Here is a 22,856-nt window from a genome sequence, read left to right as displayed (position 1 = left end):
AAACACTACAAGTAGCTAACGTTAGCTAGTTAGCTAATAGTGCTAATAGTTGCTAATGGTGTTACTAGCAGCCTTTCGCCAGGTAGCTACCGTTCGCCAATTACTCCTACATACAGTACTCGAGGCCTTGTCGCATCTCCAGTAGCTAGCTAAGCTACCTACTTACTACTTACTTTATGTTCCTGCTCTCAACGAAGGCGGACGCTTTTTCTCTAGCTCCCTCCTGCCCTTATCTGCCCTGCTTTGCTCTCTGTCTTGTGCTGTTTCAGTCAGATCTATCGGGGCCTCTCTCAGAAAACCTACAACAATGGATCTGATCAGCTGGTCTCTCAATGCAATTGATCAAATTTTCTCGACAAGAAAACTGGGGAAAGGAGAACCCGCATGCCCCGCCGGAACGTTTGCCGCCAGGTACACCATCGACTCCTGGGAGCAGTGGAGGGTTGTGTGCCTGTCGATTCTTTCCGTCGAGGATGTTGAAGACGTATACATGATTGGATTTATGATAACAGGATTTCTGCTGATTAGTGCTGGCAGATTCCTGATTTATCGCAAAGTTCAGAGGGTGTTGGCAGCGCTTTTGGTTCTGGAGAAACTGCCAGCCATAGAAGGTTTGTGCCAAGCTAATAACACTCAGACTCATGCGTTATGCGAATTAATTCACAAGCAGGAAGCAATTCCGGGACTTTTACGTCAGATGGATAACAGAGGATATGTGCCATAAATTGGAAATTTTCGGAATCACTTAGAGAACCACAGAGACTTAAGGGTGATGGATATTGTAGAATCAGCCTGACCCAAAACAGACACTTTATCTACAATTCAGCGCCCCAGCGACCTTGGAAGGCCGCTATCTTCACTTTCTCCAGGATGTTTATGCAGACAGTCGCTCTCCCCCACAACCTCCCCATCACCCTCCACCTAGGAACTTCTACTCTGTTCAAGACTCACGACGCCGTCTCCCGGGCAACGGCCGGGGTTGTCATCTTATCAGACGGCAGAGACAATGTTGAGACTGAGTAGTGAAGAAGGTCCCTGGACTTACGCATACACAAGGACACATATACACGCATACCTTGAAATTCAACGCGTCGTTGGCCCCCCCACCCCCTCTCCCTCCCGTTACAGTGCAGTTTGTGGGTGCGGAGCACCATAGTGGCTGCATACGCCCCTCGTCTGTGCTGTGACACCTCCCCCTCCCCAAATCCCTTCCTCCTTCCACATGTGCACTGTCTCGAGTCATGTTGTAATGTTTAATTTGTGCTTGTTGTGCTGGGGTGTGCTTTTTTTTTCCTAATGTCATGTTGTGCTCCCCTAGGAGCCCAGTTTGACATTTGACACAGCTCCCCTGGTGGTGACATGAGCTCCCCTGGCTGGAAACATTGAGTACATTTACATGCACACCATATTCCGGCATTATTTGGAATATTCACAATATTCCGTTTGCGCATGTGTCATGTAAACACACACTGAACCCAATTAAGGTCATATTCCAATTGGAGAGAATTCCGAATCAGACCCCTGGCATATGCCTGTTCCAACCGGAATACTGAGGCATGTAAACACCTTAGTCGGAAAATGCCCCGAACCGGAATATTCAGTCACAAGTGCGCATGCTCGATTCGCAAGGAATTCTGGGGCATCTTTGTTGCTATGGTTACTGCAAGCGGGGAAAACCATAGACATAATATACGTATATTACGTCTATGGGGAAAACGACATGGCGCACACTACAGCATGGCGAAAAGCAGCAAGAGTCAGGAGACTGCAGTCTGCGTTCAGCTGATCGAAGACTTAAATATCATGGCGGATATCAATGGGAGAAAAAAACAGAAATAGCGACAGAAGAAGAAGAAGATTTCTTCTGTATTTCCGGCAGACCAGATGCCTATATGCATACTGCTGCCCTCCGCGGCTGAGTGACGCATTATGTAAGAGAGTGGAATACGGCGAAACATGAGAACATGCCAAGTAACATGTAAATGGAATATTCCAGTTGCCGCAGCACAGTTACCTTAACCGGAATATTGACCCGAACCGGAATACAGTGTGCATGTAAACGTAGTCATTGTGAAATTTTGGGGGAGCGGTGCCAGCTCGGTGCCGGCCAGCACCGCACGGTGTGCGTGGCCACACGGTCAGGTCTGCCGGATCTGGTTGATTATTATTATCAGTTGATTATTGATTGTGCAATGCCACGATTCGCAGTTAATCGTGCTGCGCGCATTAAACAGCAGGAGGACGGCATGATTTACGTTGTATCCACGTTCGCACGCTGTGTGTGACTGTGCATGTGCTCGTGCATGAGCGCCCGTACCGTACTGGAGCACATCCCCCCAGTAATTTTAAATTGATTTAATTAAATAGTCAAACGTTACTTTGGTGGTCCGTGGATTAATTTTTTATCATGTGGATTGGATTGAAGTTTGCGTAGCCCATATAAATGCTCAGGAAATCTGTTGTTCAAATGAGATTAACCTGATCTATCGGGTCGTTTTATGTAAATTTCCTACATTAAGATATTAATGTTATCACCTGTGTGCAACGAATTTTTTCTTCATAATAATCCTATGTCTGTTCTGTTGTAGGATATTAATGCAACGACCAGCAGTTATTCAGTGTTAGTAAGAGGTGTAGGCTATTAATTCAGGCATAAGACTGTGTGCAGTACTATTGTTAAGGTGTGCGTATGAAGTGGTTCAAACTACCCATTAAAATGCATACAAATGCAGGAAATTGAATCGTGATGCTGATGTGATGATCGTCTGTCTCAGTGGAAGTGCTGTAGCCTAGTGGAGTATAGGCTACTGATTGATGATGATCAAATGTGCTCAAAATTATTTGCATATGTGAATCATGGTGCACAGTTGAATTTGCATTGAATCATGCAACATATTTGTTTTCACCAAAATGCAAAGTTGACTGTTTACATTTAAGTTTTATTTCACACACTTGGGTATGGGGATGATGATTTTACAGTATGCTGGCATTGTGGCCTTTGGGTTAGAGGTGAGTCCTGAGTTCAGGAGATTAGGGTTTCCATTTCCAAAATGGTGATATTGATGTTGACATTCATTTCATTGATTATTGTTTATTTTTGCCCCATTCACCTTAAGTTAACAACAACAAAAATGAAAATTTCCAAAATTCCTAAGCTCAAATTTCCATGGAAACTTTTTAAAAACCTCATTCAAACTGATGAGAAGACAAAAAACAAAAATTCCCTAAATTCCCGAGCCAAATTTTTCCGGGAATTTTCGGAAAAAAATGGGAAAAAAAGTGACAGCAAAAATCTCCTGAAAATTTCCAGTATTCCAGAACGGAAATTCCCACGGGTATTTTCAGAAACTTTCCTGGAAATTTACTGGAAACTTTCCACCCCTTTGCAACACTATTGTTACATATTGTTCTCAACCTGGTGAACTGCCCATAAGAAATGTTATCAATAAGATGGTCAGGATTGAAGCTGATGGCATGTAATATGGTATTTCTGTCAGTGTCTTTGTGATAGATGGAGGTATCTAGTCTCCTATCCTTATTTACAGATATTAATAGATCAAAAAATGGATCTTCTGTTGACTATTCTCCATAGTAAATTTCAGATTGGGTTACGTACCATTAATGTAGTCACTGAAAGCCTTGAGTTCATCTTCATTGCATACAAATCCCACAAGGATATCATCAATGAATCTGTGAAAAAACAATACATTGGTAGCAAAAGGGTTGTTAATATATCAATTCTCCCATAGCCCCATGTATAAGTTTGCATAATTGGGACCGAAAGGTTGTGACAGTGTGCAATTAAGGAAACCCAACACATTTTTTTTTTCAAACAAGAGAAATATATATATTTACACAATGAAACTCAAAATGCAACTCAAGGTATTTTTTTTTCACACAAAGTCTTTTCAGTCCTTTCTTTTCTTGATTTTTTTTCCACAAAATGTATAAACCAAAATTCAGTTTTTGTTTTTTTCTTAAAATTATTTTCAGTTCTTTTCTACAAAATTAACAACAAAGGTATTGTCAGTCCTCAAAACCACAACAAAAATTCCTCTCTTCTTGGAGGCCTTCCTGAAATACAAAAGAGAAAAAAAAAATCAGTACTCATGGTGCTCGCACCATAACAGTAAACGTCTGAGTCAGGGGTTATTTGCCGACCTGTGACGCTCCAACCAGGTATTGCGGGAGAGGGAGAGAGGAGAGACAGCCGGCTCGCTACTTTCGGCACGGACGGGAGATTTGACTTCCTCGTCGGCGTGTCTTGGTGTTTTGTCTTCGGAGTGCTCACTCTGTTGCTCTCTAGGATCTCCCTTGATGTCACTTCTTTGCGACCTTTATGCGCCCTGCTTGCCAAGTGACGCGGAGAATTAGTGGCGATGCGCCTTCCCGTACACTAGGGCAGTAGTGTGCTTCAAGGTGGTCGCCGCCACCACAATGTCGTGCAGAATAATTGCTGTTTGATACACCTTTGTAGCCGTTAATTACAGAAACGGGGAACACGAGGCTGCTGATTGTTACAAGGTGCCGATTGTTACATTGCAAATACTATTTGCAATGTCAAGGCACAAGTGTGGGGTCAGTGTATTATGACTTTTAAGAACCAGTGATCATATTGCATTTTGAAAAATTATGACTTTTAAGAACCAATGGTCATGTGACCGGAAGGTGATTTAGTCACACCTTGTGACGGTTTTCTTATTTGGAGGAAGATTTTTGTATGATTTATTTATTTGTGATTTGTTTGTTTCTGGGGTGCCAGTCAGGTTGCAAGCCTGACAGAGTTGCTTGTAGTGTTTGTTTTGTTTGTTGTAGTCACAGTCAGAAATAAATGAAAAACCTTCACTCAAAGCCAACACAAAGGATGTTCCAGTATTAAACTCAACAACCCAAAAGGAAAACAATGGCAAGTGTGCAATTAAGGAAACCCAACACATATTTTTTTCAAACAAGAGAAATATATATATTTCCACAATACAACTCAAAATGCAACTCAAGGTATTTTTTTCAGACAAAATTATAACAAGTCTTTTCAGTCCTTTCTTGATTTTTGTCCACAAAATGTATAAACCAAAATTCAGCCTTTGTTTTTTTCTCAAAATTATTTTTTATAGTTAATTAATAGTTTTGACTCTGTTTTTCACCAAAATGCCACCAAACAAAAAAGCCCACAACAAAAATTCCTCTCTTCTTGGAGGCCTTCCTGTGAGCTCCAACCAGGTATTGGGAGAGAGAGAGAGGAGACAGCCGGCTTGCTGCTTTGTTCACGGACAGGAGATTCAACTTCCTCGTCGGCGTGTCTTGGCCTGTTGTCTCCAGAGTGCTCACTCTGTTGCTCTCAAGGATCTCCTCTCTGTGACGTCACTTCCCAGCGACCTTTATGCACCGGTCTTGCTGAGTGGTGCGAAGAGTTCCTTGCGGTGCGTCTTCCCGTACTCTGGGGACAGTAGTGCGCTTCAAGGAGAATTATTGCTGTTTGCTACACCTTTGTAGCCGTTAATTACAGAAACGGGGATCACGAGGCTGCCGATTGTTACAACCTGTGTGAGCTCAGACTATACCTGAGCGAACCTGATGACGCTACAGGCGAAACGCGTCGTTTGCTCGAAAGTCAACACAGTGTGCGGTAGCCTGTTACTCACTTTCATGATTCTATAGACTATCCTGTGACCTATCTGCACCCGATCAGAGGTTGTGCATGGATATTTGGATGTAAACATCTTTATTTGTGTTACAGGTGATCTGATGGTAAATGTGGGTTTTGTCTGTGTGTGTCTGCAGATCCGTTGCATGTTGAATATTTGGGGGGTAATCTTGTACCTGAGACTGCCCTGGATCACTGCTCAAGCTGGCATAGGTGCGCATAATCACTTTATCACTTTCACATGACTCATCTGTGGTAAATAGTGCTTTTCCCTTCTCTTTTATCATTACTTATTTATTTAAAGAAAATACCAATACAATAAAAAATGCATTCATTTACAATAATATATCTGTACCTTATAACAGTGTACCAGTAGGCCCCATTTCCCTCCCTGTTTGCAAACATTTATCTAGACATCTTAAAAAAAAAAAAAACAATTTAGAAAAGTGTAAATCTTCAGTTTCAAAATGAAATACAACATCCTGTCCTGGTTTTGTAATTTAAAAATGTCTTCCACTCTATATCTAAGCATTCCTATATTCAAATTATTTAGATTGTTTTTTCTTGATAATTCTCTAAATGTTCATCAGACATTAACAGTCAAAGAAATAGTGCATATATTTTCATTTTTCTCATAAAATGTTGGTATTCTTATTTACCTAGTAAAGTGCAAAAACATAGTTATGTCTTACCTTAAAATCCATATATAGGCGTTTTGAGCTTCATTTCAACACACTCATGTTCCTCCATATCTGGGGACCACCATTTCCAAATCTCTTCTGATGCCACTCTTTTGACTTAATGGTTTTTATTCATATTTTCTAAAATGATCTTGCTTTTTTGTAACACAGCTGCTCTCTGTCTGTGTCACCATCAGGGTTGACCTGGGTGATCATCCTCCTGTCCTCTTGTATAACTGGGATCACTGGTCTCTCCACCTCAGCCATCGCCACAAATGGAAAGGTTAAGGGAGGTCTGTACATAAAATAATACATGCAACAGCTTATTTTCATGTTGGCAAAAATGCATTTTGCATTCAGAGCTTACAGAGACAATAACACTCTAGTCACAAATGAACCAAAAATTCTGGAAATGATTTATGAATTCATAGATTTACATGCTGTATCCATATGTGTTTAGACTATATTGTATATTATATGGTTAAACCATGTGATATTACAAATAATCAAAGATGTTATATCTGTTATATTTAGACCCTCCAGAAAAACGCGATTATGCGATTTATGCGATTCCCGCATAAATCACCAAAATGTCGCTGATTATGCAGGGGTCAATTATTTTCCAAAAGGGCGCATAATTCCCGCATATTTCGCATATTTTGTGAAATATGCTGGTCTCGCTTGATTTCACAATTTCCGCATAAAATGAGAAAACTAACTAAAGTAAATAAATGGGGTTGTGATGTTAATTTATATGCGACGCCCGGCCCGACGTCATCAGCTCGCGCATTCACAACACAAGACAACACAACACAACAACGAGCTAATGGAAGAACGGCGCCCACATGAGAGAGAAAAGATGATATTGCACTGAACAAGGTTCCCACAAATGGTGCAGTAAGGCTCTTAAACTATTTAGACCTATAGGTTTGGCTCATTGAGAGCTGTTATTTTTAGAGTTTAGAGTTGATGTTCAACAGTTGAGTTTAAACTGTTTTTGGAAACATTGTAGCAGGCGTCCGTTTCACAATGGAGGTTTAGTGAAAACTCTGAGTCTGTTAAACCTGAAATGAGGGAAACTTTTAGTTTTCCGTTTCACAGAGGGAGGTAACATAAGCTCTCGGTCAGTTACCGCAGTAACAGACTCCATGAAACTAACCTGGTTGGGACCAGGTTTTTTCTCATGAAACCTCGAGTTTCTCTCTGTGTCCGCCGTCTTTGAGCCACACGGTATTTAACTTCCTCATTCAGTCAGTCAGCAGGCGAGTTTTGGCGTGGCATATTAGTTCTGCCGTCTGTTATTAATAATTAAAAAACAGTCATAGGCCTTTATTAGAAGTCCATTAGTAGTTAGGTGGCGACATTTTTTCACAAACCCGGCATGTCCTTTCGACAACGATCCTGTGGATGAAGGTGCAGTGTTACTGCGCAGAGAATTAAATATTCGTCGGGAGATAAGACCGCGCATAGATGTTTATGCCGAGGTCTTACCTGTTTGAACAATCTTTTATATTTCATCTTAAGCTGCTGCCAAGTGCGCTTCTTCCCCGCGGCATTGCACCTAAATGAAATAAATTAATAGACTACCATTCAAGCAGTTTCCCCCTGTAATATTATTGTGATTGCAACGGACTACATTTAAACTTACGCATTGACCCAAGCAGCAATGTTCTCCCACGCCGTCTCCCTCTCCTTTGCCGCTGCAGCGGTGTTGCAGTAAAAAAACATGTTCAGACTCGCTGTATGAATGCATTAAGATTTCCAATTCAGCTGGGATGAAAAATGCAGCCCGGCGCTTCCCCGTTGCCATGGTGACTCGTCAAATCGGGGCTACATTGACGCTGTCTTTTTATAGCTGTGGTGCACGCGCTTAACTCCAGGTGAAACTACTCCGAGTTGATCAAACTAACTCAAATCAGCTGTTCTGGAACCGAAAACTCAGAGTTTCCTATCTCAGAGTAGATCAACTCAGAGTTCGGGTAAGACTCGAAGTTTGTTGAACCTGCTTCGTGAAACGGACCCCAGATGGTTTGTTCTACCGCAATTTATACCTCAGCAGGAAGCATGTTTTATTTTTGACAAATTTGTGATTGAGGAATGTTTAAGCCATGCTTAAGTTGATAAAATAAAATAAATTAAACATTACCAGCACTTTCTCTGATGTAGCCTGCTTCTAGTATGCCTGTTTATCATAGGATATCTTTAAAATTGGTCTTTTTCATTCAGTAGTAGCCTAGTAACAGGGTGTGGGAGAAGAATCACCTTTTTCCAGTTCCCGCATATTTCGCATCTTTTCGCATCTTTTCGCATATTTCACAACTATTCGCATACTTCGCAACTTCCCGCAATTTCACCGCATAAAATGACATAAAAACCCCACATATTTAATCGCATAATCAAGGATTTTAGCCCGCGGAATCAAGGATTTTAGTCCGCATAATCAAGGATTTTTGGCCGCGTTTTTCTGGAGGGTCTATATATTGAAACGTCTGTACATCTACACACACACACACACACACACACACACACAAATTCCAGGTGGGACCTACTTCCTGATCAGTCGTAGCCTTGGTCCAGAACTGGGTGGGTCCATTGGTCTAATCCTTGCCTTTGCCAATGCTGTCTCAGTTTCTATGCACACTGTGGGATTTGCTGAAACTGTTCAGGAGCTCATGCATGTGAGTAGTTGGTGTGTGTACAGTAATTGTGTTCCATCATATGTCTGTCAAAGCTGAGATGTTTGTGACCTTCTACCCTTAGGAGAATGGGGCTGCCATAGTGGACCCAATCAATGACATCCGCATTATCAGCGTCATCACTGTAACATGTCTGCTAGCTATCTCATTAGCTGGCATGGAGTGGGAGTCAAAGGTTTGCTCAAATTATCACAAGAGGCTTTGACAAGCTTGCATGATTGGTTCTTCCAGAAGTTTGAATGTTTGGTTTTTTAGAATGTGCTGTTAAGATAAATCTAATGCAGCTGACTGGACAATGTGCTTTTAGGCATACACTCAGACAATGAAATCTTGATTAGTACTTGATGAAAAGCAATTTAGATGCTATTGTAGTGTAAAGGAGAATTTTCATCAAGTCATGAATCAATTTGTATGTGTGCATGTAATCATACCCTATATGTGTATGGGTTTTGTGAGATGGTACTTCACAGTGTATTTGCATGCATTTCTATGTGTGTGTCTCTCAGGCCCAGATCCTGTTCTTCTTGGTCATCATGGTATCGTTTGGCAACTACATTGTTGGAACCATAATTCCTGCCTCACAGCAGAAACAAGCAAAGGGTTTCTTTAGCTACAGAGGTGACAGTTTGGTCCTTTCACATCACCACAGGGATTCTGGACAGATGTGCTTATGAAGTTCTCCCACATATAACTTAATAATAATTGATCATCATGATGTTCTTTATGTTCAACAAAGTAAGACTATTCTGTCTGTGGTATACTTTATCCCAGCTGATCAAGGATCAAAGGTGTTTAATTTCTCAAATTCTACATGGAAATAAACCTTTGAGTGATATGAGCAGAAAAGTTACTAATTACATGGATCTACTGTTTTTTATTTTTAGGGTTTTTTTGTTTTGTTTTGTTTTTAATTTAATTTTGTGTCAGGGAATCAGTCCTTTTCAAACTGTCCAACAAACTAATTAATGCATCCCTCCACAGCGGATATCTTTGCTACCAATTTTGTACCCAGCTGGCGTGGGCCGGAGGGCAGTTTTTTTGGCATGTTCTCCATTTTCTTCCCCTCAGCCACAGGCATCCTGGCAGGTGCTAACATCTCTGGAGACCTTAAGGTACATTTTGCTCCTTTGTCCTCTTTTGCACTTCCAGTGGGCTTTGTCAAGATGGACCCCCTTTTTTAGATTAATTTTTTAGATAAAGTGACAATATTTCTACCTATCTGTGTATGATTCTGAGACTGGAGAGTGAGTGGACCTCTGTTTGAGCTGGGAGGGATGGATGGGTAATATTAAGGGGGCTGCGAGGAACAGCAAGGGAAGGACATAATGGGATGGATGGAATAGATAGAACAGTAAAGGTGTCATTTGAAATGATTCTAACCCGTAATGTCATTGTCATTTGTTGCTCTGTGCAAGTGTACTACATCCACCAAGTCTGGTCAGTTAAATATGGAATTTGGTCCACGGCCCTCAGGTGGTCCATGGACAGGGTTGGGGAGTAAGGGAAGATAAGTAATGGTGTTAAGTCTTTAAAATACAAAATATGAGAAACTGTATGCCATTACAGTTACAGTTTAAATTGGTGGTATTTTGAATACCTGTCTTTGTCTTTAAAAATTGATTAGAATAGAATAGAATAGAATGCCTTTATTGTCACTATACACATGTACAATGAGATTAAGAGCAGCTCCTTTTTAGTGCAAACATGTAATAGTAAAGAACAAAAAAAATAAAAAAGATAAATTACAATATAGATAAAAATAAGTAAAAATAAGTTATATATACATCAAGTAGTTCTATGTACAGTAAGGATTTAGTGGTGATATTGCACATTTTAATAGTGTTCACAGTAGGTGATAGTGTTCACAGTAGGTGGTTGTGAGGTAGTCTGGGGGGATTGGGGGGGTTGGGCTGTGATGTCAGTGCATGTGTGAGTTCAGAGTGGTGATGCCTTTCGGGAAGAAACTCTTCTTGAGACTATTTGTTTTGGTTCTGATGCACCTGTAGCGCCTCCCTGAGGGCAGCAGGTCAAACAGGTCAGAACCAGGGTGGGAGTTGTCCTTGATGATATTTGTTGCTCTACTGAGGTAGCGGGAGGTGTAAATGTCCATCAGGGACGGGAGAGGACAGCCGATGATCTTCTGGGCTGCCTTTACCACTCTCTGGAGCCTCTCCCTGTCTGCCATGGTGCAGCTGCCGTACCACACTGTGATGCAGTAGGTCAGTAGGCTATCAATAGATGAGCGATAGAAGGTCAGCAGCAGGGTGGGGGTCAGGTTGTGCTTCTTAAGGACCCTCAGGAGGTGAAGCCGCTGCTGCGCCTTCTTGATGATCGCCGTGGTGTTGTCAGTCCAGGTGATGTCGGAGGAGATGAGGACGCCGAGGAACCGGAAGGTGTGGACCCTCTCCACACACTCGCCGTTGATGTAGAGGGGGGCTGGGTCGGTGCTGAGATTCCTGAAGTTGACAATGATCTCCTTGGTTTTCTTGGTGTTCAGAACCAGGTTGTTTTCTGAACACCACGCTGCCAACTTCAGGACCTCCTCTCTGTAGGCTGTCTCGTCTCCCCCTGAGATGAGTCCGACCACTGTGGTGTCGTCAGCGAACTTGACGATGAGGTTGTTGTTGTGGGCTGGACGGCAGTCGTGGGTGTAGAGACAGTACAGGAGGGGGCTCAGCACACAGCCCTGTGGGGAGCCGGTGCTCAGCGTCCGTGTGGAGGAGAGGTCGGGGCCAAGTCTCACAGTCTGGGGCCGGTTGGTGAGAAAGTCCTTTATCCAGGCACATGTGAGAGGGGGGAGGCCGAGAGTGTCCAGTTTGGTGATGAGAATGTCCGGAATGATTGTATTGAAGGCCGAGCTGTAATCCACAAAGAGCATTCGGACACCTCTGCTGTTGCTCCAGGTGGGACAGTGCAGAGTGGAGAGCTACGGCGATGGCGTCCTCGGTGGATCTGTTTGCACGATATGCAAACTGGTGGCGGTCGAAGTCTGGGGGGAGATAGTCCTTGATGTGCTGGAGACTAGTCTCTCGAAGCACTTCATGATTACCGGAGTGAGGGCCACAGGGCGATAATCATTTAGGCTGGTGGTGGGAGACTTCTTCGGTACTGGGATGATTGTGGCGGATTTCAGACAGGGCGAGATGACTGCCTGGGCGAGGGAGAGGTTGAAGATTCTGGTGAAGATGAGGGTGAGCTGGCAGGCACACGCTCTGAGCACCTTACCCGGAACTCCATCTGGGCCGGCAGCCTTCTTGGGGTTCACTGTCAGGAGCACCCGTCTGACTTCATGCTCACTAACAGTAAGTGTAGTGGTACAGGAACTGGGTGGGGGTGGGGGCAGGGCAGAGGCTGATGAGTGTTGCTGTTGTGATGTTTCAAAGCGAGCAAAGAAGCAGTTTAGCTCCTCTGCCAGCGGCACACTCAGTTCTCCTGTTGTTGTAACGCAGCCTCTGTAGTTTGTGATGTCATGTATGCCCTGCCACACCGCCCGTGTGTTGTTGCTGGACAGATGGGACTCTATGCTCCTCTTATGGTCCGCCTTGGCTTCCTTAATTCCTCTTTTCAGGTCAGCTCGAGCAGTCCTATAAAGGGCTCTGTCCCCTGACCTGAAGGCGGCATCACGGGCTCTGAGGAGTGTGCGGACCTGGCTGGTCAACCAGGGTTTCTGGTTTGGAAAAACCCGAATGGTTTTGTCCACAGTCACATTTCCTATACAGAACTTGATGTAGTCTAGTACCGTTTCTGTGAATGTTTCCAGCTCCTGGTGTTCGAATAGGTCCCAGTCTGTCTCTGTGAAGCAGTCCTGCAGTTTGGAGAGTGCGTTTTCAGGCCAGGTTGTAACAGTCTTTGTGGTGGGCCTGGCACTACGTCTGAGGGGGGTGTAGGCTGGGGAGAGCAGGAGGGAAAGATGGTCTGACTGGCCGAGGTGGGGGAGGGGTGTGGCTCTGTATGCGTGGTTAATGTTGGAATAAACATGATCCAAGGTGTTCTCCCCTCTGGTGGAACACTTGACATGTTGATAAAATTTTGGGAGTACAGTCTTCAGGTTGGCCTTATTAAAGTCTCCTGCAATTATGTGGACACCATCCGGCTGGGCCCGCTGATGTGCGTTGATGGTGTTCAGCAGGAGGGAGAGCGCCGTGTTTACATTAGCATGGGGTGGGATATACACGGCTGTGACGATCACTACTGTTGGCTCTCTCGGTAGAAAAAAAGGCCGACATCTTACGGACATGTACTCGAGGTCGGGGGAACAGTGTTTGTCTATCACAGTCCCGTTGTTGCACCAGTTATTATGCACATAAATACAGAGCCCCCCTCCTCTGCTCTTACCGGAGTCCTTAGTCCTGTCCCAGCGTAGCAAAGTGCGGCCCGCTAGCTGCATGCTAGCGTCGGGTATGTCCGGGTGGAGCCAGGTTTCGGTGATAATCAAAACACAGCAGTCATGAACATAGCGATTACCAGCAAGTTGTAATTCCAAGTTGTCCATTTTATGCGCCAAGGATCTGGCATTGGAGAGATACAGGCTCGGCAGAGGTGGCTTGTGTGGTCGTTTCCTTAGCTTTAGCATAACACCGGACCTGCGGCCCCGCTTCTGCTTCCTCTCCCTCCTCCGTCTGCGCCGCCTCCGGGACCCGAAAACAATCCACGGAGAGCCCGGTGGTCTCGCTATGTCGTCTGGTATGTTGTGCGTGTGATGATAGACACTCGTAACAGATGTCTGATGCTGGTCCCTGATTTCCAAAAGGTTCTGGCGGGTGTAGGGAATGTTCGCCGAACCGATAGTGCACAAACAGACAAAAAAGGAAAACCATAACAACGAAAAAAAGCACTGAAAAGGAGAGCCGTGAGCCGCTGCACCTAGGCGCGCCGCCATCTTCATTCATCCATTACTTGAAGGGGTTGCTTTATTTGTTTTTCTTTGCTTTAAAATTCATATCAGACATGCATTTACCATAAACCGTTTTTAAAAAAAAAAAAAAAAAAAAAAAAAAAAAACTGTGGAACAATTTGTGTGCATTCAGCGCACCCAGTAGACTGCCACACACCACAGGACATTGGCAGAGGAGACACAGCCAGGACACAGCATCACTGTAAACCCGGATAAGTTGAGTTTACTTAAAAAAATGTTAGGAAACCGGTTGCCTTAAAAAAATTAAGTAATGCATGATAAGAACTTGAGTGGCTGACATTGTTATTCTAAGTTCAATAAACTGAATACCAAGTTTATTTAACTCAAAATTATTAGTAATATCAATTGCTTTGCCCAGTTACTCCTCAAAGCCAGGTGCACTAACGTCCAAGTTTATTTAACTCAAAATCATTAGTAATATCGATTGGTTTGACCAATTATTCCACTTATCTGAAGAGTTAAAAAAACTTTTCTATTTCATCTACATTTTTTAAATTAGAAATTTCAAATTAAGACATTAAAAAACAAACCAAAGAAGTACATTCTTTCCATGTTTTATTTAAACTTGGAGCATGAAAACCTTGCCTCAGAATCTTCCATCTTTTGTCTCACTCAATATTAGTGCTGGAACATGTTAAACTGATTCCAAATCACATCATATCAAAGTATGCATCAAATAGGGATGTTGTGAATCTGGAAAGGGATAGTTCACCCAAAAAATGAAAATTCTGTCATTATCAACTCACTCTGATGCTGGCAGAACATCAGGTAAAGTTTTACGATCATCTTTGCACTCCTGGAGTTTCACAGGCTCTTCGTTTTACAAACAACTGCAGTGAACTGGGACTGCGATTCAAACGTCCAAAAAATACATAATTATCCATTAAATGCTTCCATGCTGCTCGTCTAAAGTAAATCCAAGTGTCCTGCAGCATACATATGCAAAGACATTTGGAACAAACATCACAGATGTGTGTTTTTGCTGCGCTGCTCTTCCTAAGCGATACACATTAATGGCTTCCTGCCTGCTCACGTGTGCCGGCACGGCACCACAGAAGAGTAGGGCATAGCAAACAAAGCTAAAAACACAAGTTTGTGATATTTTTAAAAAAATGTCTTGGCATGGGTATGCTGCAGGACATTTACATTACTTGTACAAGCAATATAGAGGCATTTTATGGATTAATCATATATTTTTTAGACATTTAAATCTCAGTTGTTTGTAAAACGAAGCTCCTGTGAAACTCCAGGAGTGCACAGATGATGGTAAACCATCACCTGTCATACCATCAGCATGACAGTGAGTATCTACTCACCGTCATGCTGATGGTGAATGATTGGTGATGATGATGAATGATTTTTCATGTTTGGTGAACTATCCCTTTAAAACATAAAATCAGTGTCAATGCCATAAAACATGCGTAGATATAGGGATGGAACCAAACTGCTAGATCAGTGCTAATACCATGAGTAATGTACAGTAGGCCAATCGGGATGGAATCAAATACCAAAATCAGTGGCAATACTTAATAATATACATCACAATAAGTAAACATGGTACCTTAAAAGTGCAACATAGCAAAGAGTAAACATGGTACTTTAAAAGTGCATTATTACAAAAAACAAAACAAACAAACAAACAAACAAACAAAAAAAACAACAACAACTAAGCACCGATATCAAAAACAGTTGAATAACTATTCAGAACCCTGTTTTACAAAGAGAGTTGATTCTTCAAAGATTGAATTTTGGGTGCCAGCTCACCTCTGCTCAGGTTAAGCATTACCTGTTGAATAAAAAGGAAGGTGTTTTTCATGTACGTAATCCAGGTGCAAGGCATAAATCAGTCCAAAAAGGCCTGTGGCAGGGTGGCCAGCTTCTCCATCACCACACTCCCTTCCAAGACAATGCCCACTCTGGATGGGTTTAGCTGAGAATTTTCTTCTATGCAGAGGATTCCCACTGGAATCTCACTGTACAAGTCCTTGTCAGTCACATCCTAACAGAGAAAGAAACAGACAAGAAGAAGACATTATCATGTCATTTCAATAATGATGTGTTAACCACCAAAAAGTAAGAAAGGACAATGGTCTTGTAGCTCTGTAGCACACTTTCAATCCCAATCAAGCTGAAAAGTTGTGTGAAAGCTAGTACAGATGCAATTATTGCAGTTAAATTTAACACTAATATTATCCCTACATCTCAAAGTAATATTTTATCCAGGGGTTTCTTTTCATTTGTACAATCAGCAACATGAAAATTCACTGGTTTAGACTAAACACAGACTCAAAAAAAATGTCTTTGTTTTTTTTTTTCCCACTGCTCACAGCCACTGGAGCTAAAATGTTTTGAGCAGATGAAAAACGCCTGATTAACTGGTTTAGAATGAACACAGACACAATAAAACTTTTTTTTCCCCAGTGCTCACAGCCACCGGACCTAAAATGTGTTTGGTAAATTAAAAAAACAGAAGACACAAAAAATAAAACGTTGTTATACTGCTAACAGCCACTGAAGCTTATGTGTTTAATGTTAGCAGGTGGTACGTGTTCTTTAAGCTAGCTGAAACACAGCTTTTTCACTGCACACACAGTCGGAAAAGCTAGTGCTAACTTTAAATCAATAGCCGTCTCAAAATAAAACATGGTCGCTCACTCACCAGATTCATTCATACTGTCATCCTCATTTCTCTCTCCTCCACTTGAAGCACGCCTCTCGCAGGGCCTCAAACGCGAGGCAGAGTCCGCAGACGGCTTCGTTCAGTGAAAATAGCAGCTAACAGGATCAGTGGTAGTCGAACTGGTGTTTCCACTGCTCACAAACAGTTCCTCACTTTAAAAAATCCTGTTATAATAATAACGTTACAGTTGTAAAAGGTCTGTCAAACACAGACAGGTGAACATCCACGCAGGACACAGCAAGAGCGTTCAAGCTACCGGTCATGCTGCATTCAAGTGGTGTCAGAATAATTGTGAAAATGACTTTCTCACTGAAAAAATTCACATGGACATATTGATACATTTGATTTGCTCACATGCAATGTGTAATAAGGTTTTACAGTAAATTACTTCCATGTAGAGTGGCTTAGATTAATGACAAAATTAATTTATTAGCATAAACCCTGATACCAAGTCAATATTTTTGTGGTTTTAGGGAATGTAGGGTACTTGTATAGCAACAAGTCAGGGATAAAATCACTGATATAAAGCTTCAAACTATTTTTGCATACTTAATTACATCATGATTTTTCACTGGAAATAGCTGCCAATGTCTTATTTAAGTGTTCTGAATACTGAAATATAACACAGCTTCTTTGTAGCATCCACGTTGTTCCAAACAACTTGCCCATGAACACAACAAAGTCGGAGTTATGCTGAGTTCCTTTTGGGTAAAAAAAAAACAAGTCGGAACTAGAACAAAAATGTGTTGAGCCCAACTTCCAATGTAAATGTGTTCCATTGTATTAGGTTGGAAGTAGTGGAAACAAACATGGACGCCCCCATGAAGCTAATGTTTCTTCGGCTAGTTTATATTCAATTAACATTGTTCAGTAACCTTAATGTTAGCAAACATGAGCCAGCTAAACCAAGTTTACAGCGCCAACGTTAACGTTGGCTAGCACCATCGTTAGCAAGCTAGCTGGGCGAGAGCATAATGTTCGCAATTTATTGAAAAGGCATCAAAATACAGTTCGGCTAACATTACATGGGACTAATGAGAAATTGCAACGCAGAATGATAGAATGATAAAATCAATATTCGAGGGAAAATAAATTCCACTGTGGGCACTGCCATGTTGAATCTGCTCCATAAATAACGAGCTCGATCTACAACGAAAAGCTCCAAGTTCCCGTCTTGAAATTCCGACTCCTTCGGGTGTTCCATTGCTATATTCCATGTAGGAAGTCAGTTTCCAAGTTCCGACTTGGTTCAATGTACAAAGGAACGCAGCATTAGTATACTAACTCGGGAATTCTGAACGTTCCTACATGATCTGAATGCAGCACTAATCTTTCAAATTCAAATTCCGTAGTGGTGGGAAATAAAGAGGCGTGGACATAACCAAAACTTATGAATTCCAGTGCATTTAACTTAAAGTTATTCATACATTGCATTACTGTCAAATGTAAGTATATTCTACTTCTAATTAGTAGAGTATACATTCATTTGATAGTAATGCTATCAAACTTAAATTGTTTAAGTATGTTGTAACTGATTGTTTGATTAGAAATAAAATCTGGGCTAACAGTGCAGGTGATTTGTTATTTTCTAACGGGGGAGATGGCCCAATGGGAGCAAACATCTATAGTAAAAATTACATGTTTTGTCACATCTCCCCATGGGCACATGGCTACCAAGGGGCATGGGATCCTGCCTCATTCCCCCTCTAATCACCTACTTTCTATACTGTGTATTTACCATCAGACTGCAACTTCACTGTTAGCCTTTTCCTCTGCTCTGCTAGCATGCACCATCACTTTTTACCGCTCTCACTCACTCACTCAGCCACACACATTAGGCACACAAATTATGCATCGCCTTATTCTTCAATTCAGTTCAATTTTATTTATTTATATAGCCCAGAATCAGAAATTACAAATTTGTCTCAAAGGGCTGTACAGGAAATACAACATCCTCTGTCCTTAGACCCCCACATCGGATGAGGAACAACTCCCTAAAAAAACCCTTTAACAGGGAGAAAAATAGGAAGAAAAGGTGCTACATTTCTCTTAGGTAGTGAGTGGCAAGAAAAATTCACCTAGAATGATGAACAAAAACACATGTTGGCAGCATTAGAAAGGTTAAAGGAGAACTGAAAATGTTCTCTGATGGATGCCATTTTTCTTAAAACCATATCAGTTGCAGGACAAATCATACCACATTTATATCTTGTGTACTTGCATAAGTTTTTCTCACTGTTATGAAGTTATGAAGTCATTCCCAGAAGCAAGTGTTAACTACAATCAGAGTGAACCAGAAAAATTTTGAGGTATTTTAAATAGTGTTGCAAAATTCCTGGAATTTTCCAAGTTGGAAAATTTCCATGGGAATTTTTGGAAATTAACAGAATAAATGGGAATTTCGGTATTATTTGGAATATTTGCAATATTCCGGTTGCACACGTGTCATGTAAACACGCACCGAACCCAATTAAGGTCATATTCCAATTGGAGAGAATTCCGAATCAGACCCCTGGCATATGCCTGTTCCAACCGGAATACTGAGGCATGTAAACACCTTAGTTGGAAAATGCCCTGAACCAGAATATTCAGTCACAACTGCGCATGCTCGATTCGCAAGCAATTCTGGGGCGTCTTTGTTGCTATGGTTACTGCAAGCAGGGAAAACCATAGACATAATATACGTATATTACGTCTATGGGGAAAACGACATGGCGCACACTACAGCATGGCGAAAAGCAGCAAGAGTCAGGAGACTGCAGTCTGCCTTCAGCTGATCAAAGACTTAAATATCATGGAGGATATCGATGGGAGAAAAAACAGAAATGGCGACTCTTCTTCTGTATTTCCGGCAGACCAGACGCCTATATGCGTACTGCTGCCCCCCGCAGCTGTGTGTCGCATTATGTAAGAGAGTGGAATACGTCGAAACACGGGAACATGCCAAGTAACATGTAAACAGAATATTCCAGTTGCCGCAGCGCAGTTACCTTAACCGGAATATTGACCCGAACCGGAATACAGTGTGCATGTAAACGTAGTCATTGTGAAATTTTGGGTGAGCGGTGCCTGCTCAGTGCCGGCCAGCACCGCACGATGTGCGTGGCCACCCGGTCAGGTCTGCCGGATCTGGTTGATTATTATCAGCTGATTATTGATTGTGCAATGCCACGATTCGCATTTCATTGCGCTGCGCGCATTAAACAATTTTGCGGAAGCAGGGGGACGGCATGATTTACGTTGTATCCACGTTTGCGCGCTGCGTGCGTGACCGTGCATGTGCTCGTGCATGAGCATGAGCACAAATTAATTAAATAGTCAAACGTTACTTTGGTGGTCCGTGGATTAATTTTTTATCATGTGGATTGGATTGAAGTTTGCGTAGCCCATATAAATGCTCGGGAAATCTGTTGTTCAAATGAAATTAACCTGATCCATCGGGGTGTTTTATGTAAATATCCTACATTAAGATATTAATGGTATTACCCGTGTGCAACAAATTTTCTCTTCATAATAATCCTATGTCTGTTCTGTTGTAGGATATTAATGCAACGACCAGCAGTTATACAGCGTTAGTAAGAGGTGTAGGCTATTAATTCAGGCATAAGACTGTGTGCAGTACTATTGTTAAGGTGTGCATATGAAGTGGTTCAAACTACCCATTAAAATGCATACAAATGCAGGAAATTGAATCGTGATGCTGATGTGATGATCGTCTGTCTCAGTGGAAGTGCTGTAGCCTAGTGGAGTATAGACTACTGATTGATGATGATCAAATGTGCTTGAAATTACACTATATTACCAAAAGTATTCGCTCACCTGCCTTTACTCATACTATGAACTGAAGTGCCATCCCATTCCTAACCCATAGAGTTCAATATGATGTCGGTCCACCTTTTGCAGCTATTACAGCTTCAACTCTTCTGGGAAGACTGTCCACAAGGTTGAGGAGAGTGTTCATAGGAATTTTTGACCATTCTTCCAAAAGCGCATTGGTGAGGTCACACACTGATGTTGGTCGAGAAGGCCTGGCTCTCAGTCTCCGCTCTAATTCATCCCAAAGGTGTTCTATTGGGTTCAGGTCAGGACTCTGTGCAGGCCAGTCAAGTTCATCCACACCACACTCTGTCATCCATGTCTTTATGGACCTTGCTTTGTGCACTGGTGCACAGTCATGTTGGAAGAGGAAGGGGCCCGCTCCAAACTGTTCCCACAAGGTTGGGAGCATGGAATTGTCCAAAATGTTTTGGTATCCTGAAGCATTCAAAGTTCCTTTCACTGGAACTAAGGGGCCAAGCCCAGCTCCTGAAAAACAACCCCACACCATAATTCCTCCTCCACCAAATTTCACAGTCGGCACAATGCAGTCTGAAATGTACCGTTCTCCTGGCAACCTCCAAACCCAGACTCGTCCATCAGATTGCCAGATGGAAAAGCGTGATTCATCACTCCAGAGAACGCGTCTCCACTGCTCTAGAGGCCAGTGGCGGCGTGCTTTACACCATTGCATCCGACGCTTTGCATTGCACTTGGTGATGTGTGGCTTGGCTGCAGCTGCTAGGCCATGGAAACCCATTCCATGAAGCTCTCTGCGTACTGTACTTGGGCTAATCTGAAGGTCACATGAAGTTTGTAGCTCTGTAGCAATTGACTGTGCAGAAAGTCGGCGACCTCTTTGCACTATGCACTTCAGCATCCGCTGACCCCTCTCCGTCACTTTACGTGGCCTACCACTTCGTGGCTGAGTTGCTGTTGTTCCCGTTCCATTTTGTTATAATAGAGCTGACAGTTGACTGTGGAATATTTAGGAGCGAGGAAATTTCACGACTGGATTTGTTGCACAGGTGGCATCCTATGACAGTTCCACGCTGGAATTCACTGAGCTCCTGAGAGCGGCCCATTCTTTCACAAATGTCTTGTTTCACAGTCTGCATGCCTGAGTGCTTGATTTTATACACCTGTGGCCAGGCCAAGTGATTAGGACACCTGATTCTGATCATTTGAATGGGTGAGCGAATACTTTTGGTAATATAGTGTAGATACACACTCCTGATCAAAATCTTAAGACCAGTTGAAAAATTGCAAGAATTTACATTTTGCACTGTTGGATCTTAAGAAGGTTCTAAGTAGAGCTTCAAAATGCAAAAAGAAGAAATGGGAGTGAGACCAAAAAAAATTTTGAGTAAGCAATTTATTGCAAACAACCATTAAACTGAAATAGGCTGTTCATCAGCTGATCAAAAGTTTAAGACCACAGCCTTTAAAGCCCAAATCTTGGCAAAAATGTGGATTCAGTGTCATTTTCTGTCAGGTATCCACACTGTCATGACCTCCTGATGGTAAAGGCAAAAAAGCTTTCTCTCCTTGAACGCAGTCAGATTGTTAAGCTGCATAAGCAAGGCTTCTCGCAGCGTGCCATTGCTGCTGAGGTTGGACGCAGTAAGACAGTCATTTTAAACCTCAGGGTTATGGAACAAAAAAGTCAAGTGGTAGACCCAAAAAAATTTCACCGGCCCTAAGCCGGAGGATCCAGTTGGCTGTCCGTCAAGACACGGGGCGATCCTTGGCCCGTGACAAAGCTTGTCACTGGTGCCAACTGCAGTCCCATAACCATCAGACGGCATCTGCAAGAGAAGGGTTTTAAGAACAAAAACGTCTTCAAAGGCCTTGTCTCCTTCAACGGCATAAAATTGCCTGTTTGGAGTTTGCACAAGAGCACCAAACATGGGACATTGAAAGGTGGAAGAAAGTTTTATTCTCTGATGAGAAAAAATTTAACCTTGACGGTCCTGATGGCTTCCCATGTTACTTGCATGACAAGGAGATCCCACCTGAGATGTTTTCTACATGGCACAGTGGAGGGGGCGCCATCATGATCTGGGGGGCTTTTTCCTTCAATGGAACAATGGAGCTTCAGGTTGTGCAGAGGCGTCAAATGGCAGCTGGCTACGTGGAGATGTTGCAGGGGGCATCCCTCATGACTGAAGGCCAACGTCTGTGTGGTAATGACTGGGTTTTTCAACAGGACAACGCTGCAGTTCACAGTGCCCGTCTGACAAAGGACTTCTTCCAGAGAAATAACATCACTCTTTTGAACCATCCTGTGTGTTCCCCTGATCTAAATCCAGTTGAGAACATTTGGGGTTGGATGGCAAGGGAAGTTTACAAAAATGGACACCAGTTCCAGACAGTGGATGCCCTCCGTGAAGCTGTCTTCACCAGTTGGAGCAACATTCCCACT

General features: G+C 42.5%; 1 protein-coding gene across 1 annotated transcript in view; it reads left to right on the top strand.

Moving 5' to 3' along the window:
* Window positions 1-22,856, top strand: part of slc12a3 (solute carrier family 12 member 3) — a 163,448-nt gene that overhangs the window by 46,492 nt on the left and 94,100 nt on the right. Inside the window, exons 3-8 of the mRNA XM_030060541.1 lie at window positions 5,782-5,857; window positions 6,522-6,617; window positions 8,863-9,002; window positions 9,085-9,195; window positions 9,527-9,638; window positions 10,002-10,132. Of these exons, the coding sequence (XP_029916401.1) occupies window positions 5,782-5,857; window positions 6,522-6,617; window positions 8,863-9,002; window positions 9,085-9,195; window positions 9,527-9,638; window positions 10,002-10,132 (666 nt within the window). The remainder of the gene's footprint in view (window positions 1-5,781; window positions 5,858-6,521; window positions 6,618-8,862; window positions 9,003-9,084; window positions 9,196-9,526; window positions 9,639-10,001; window positions 10,133-22,856) is intronic.

This window comes from Myripristis murdjan, chromosome 9, assembly GCF_902150065.1.
Source record: "Myripristis murdjan chromosome 9, fMyrMur1.1, whole genome shotgun sequence".
Classification (NCBI taxonomy): Eukaryota; Metazoa; Chordata; class Actinopteri; order Holocentriformes; family Holocentridae; genus Myripristis; species Myripristis murdjan.
The sequence above is the reverse complement of the archived record's forward strand: the minus strand, read 5'-3'. Positions and strand labels throughout refer to the sequence as shown.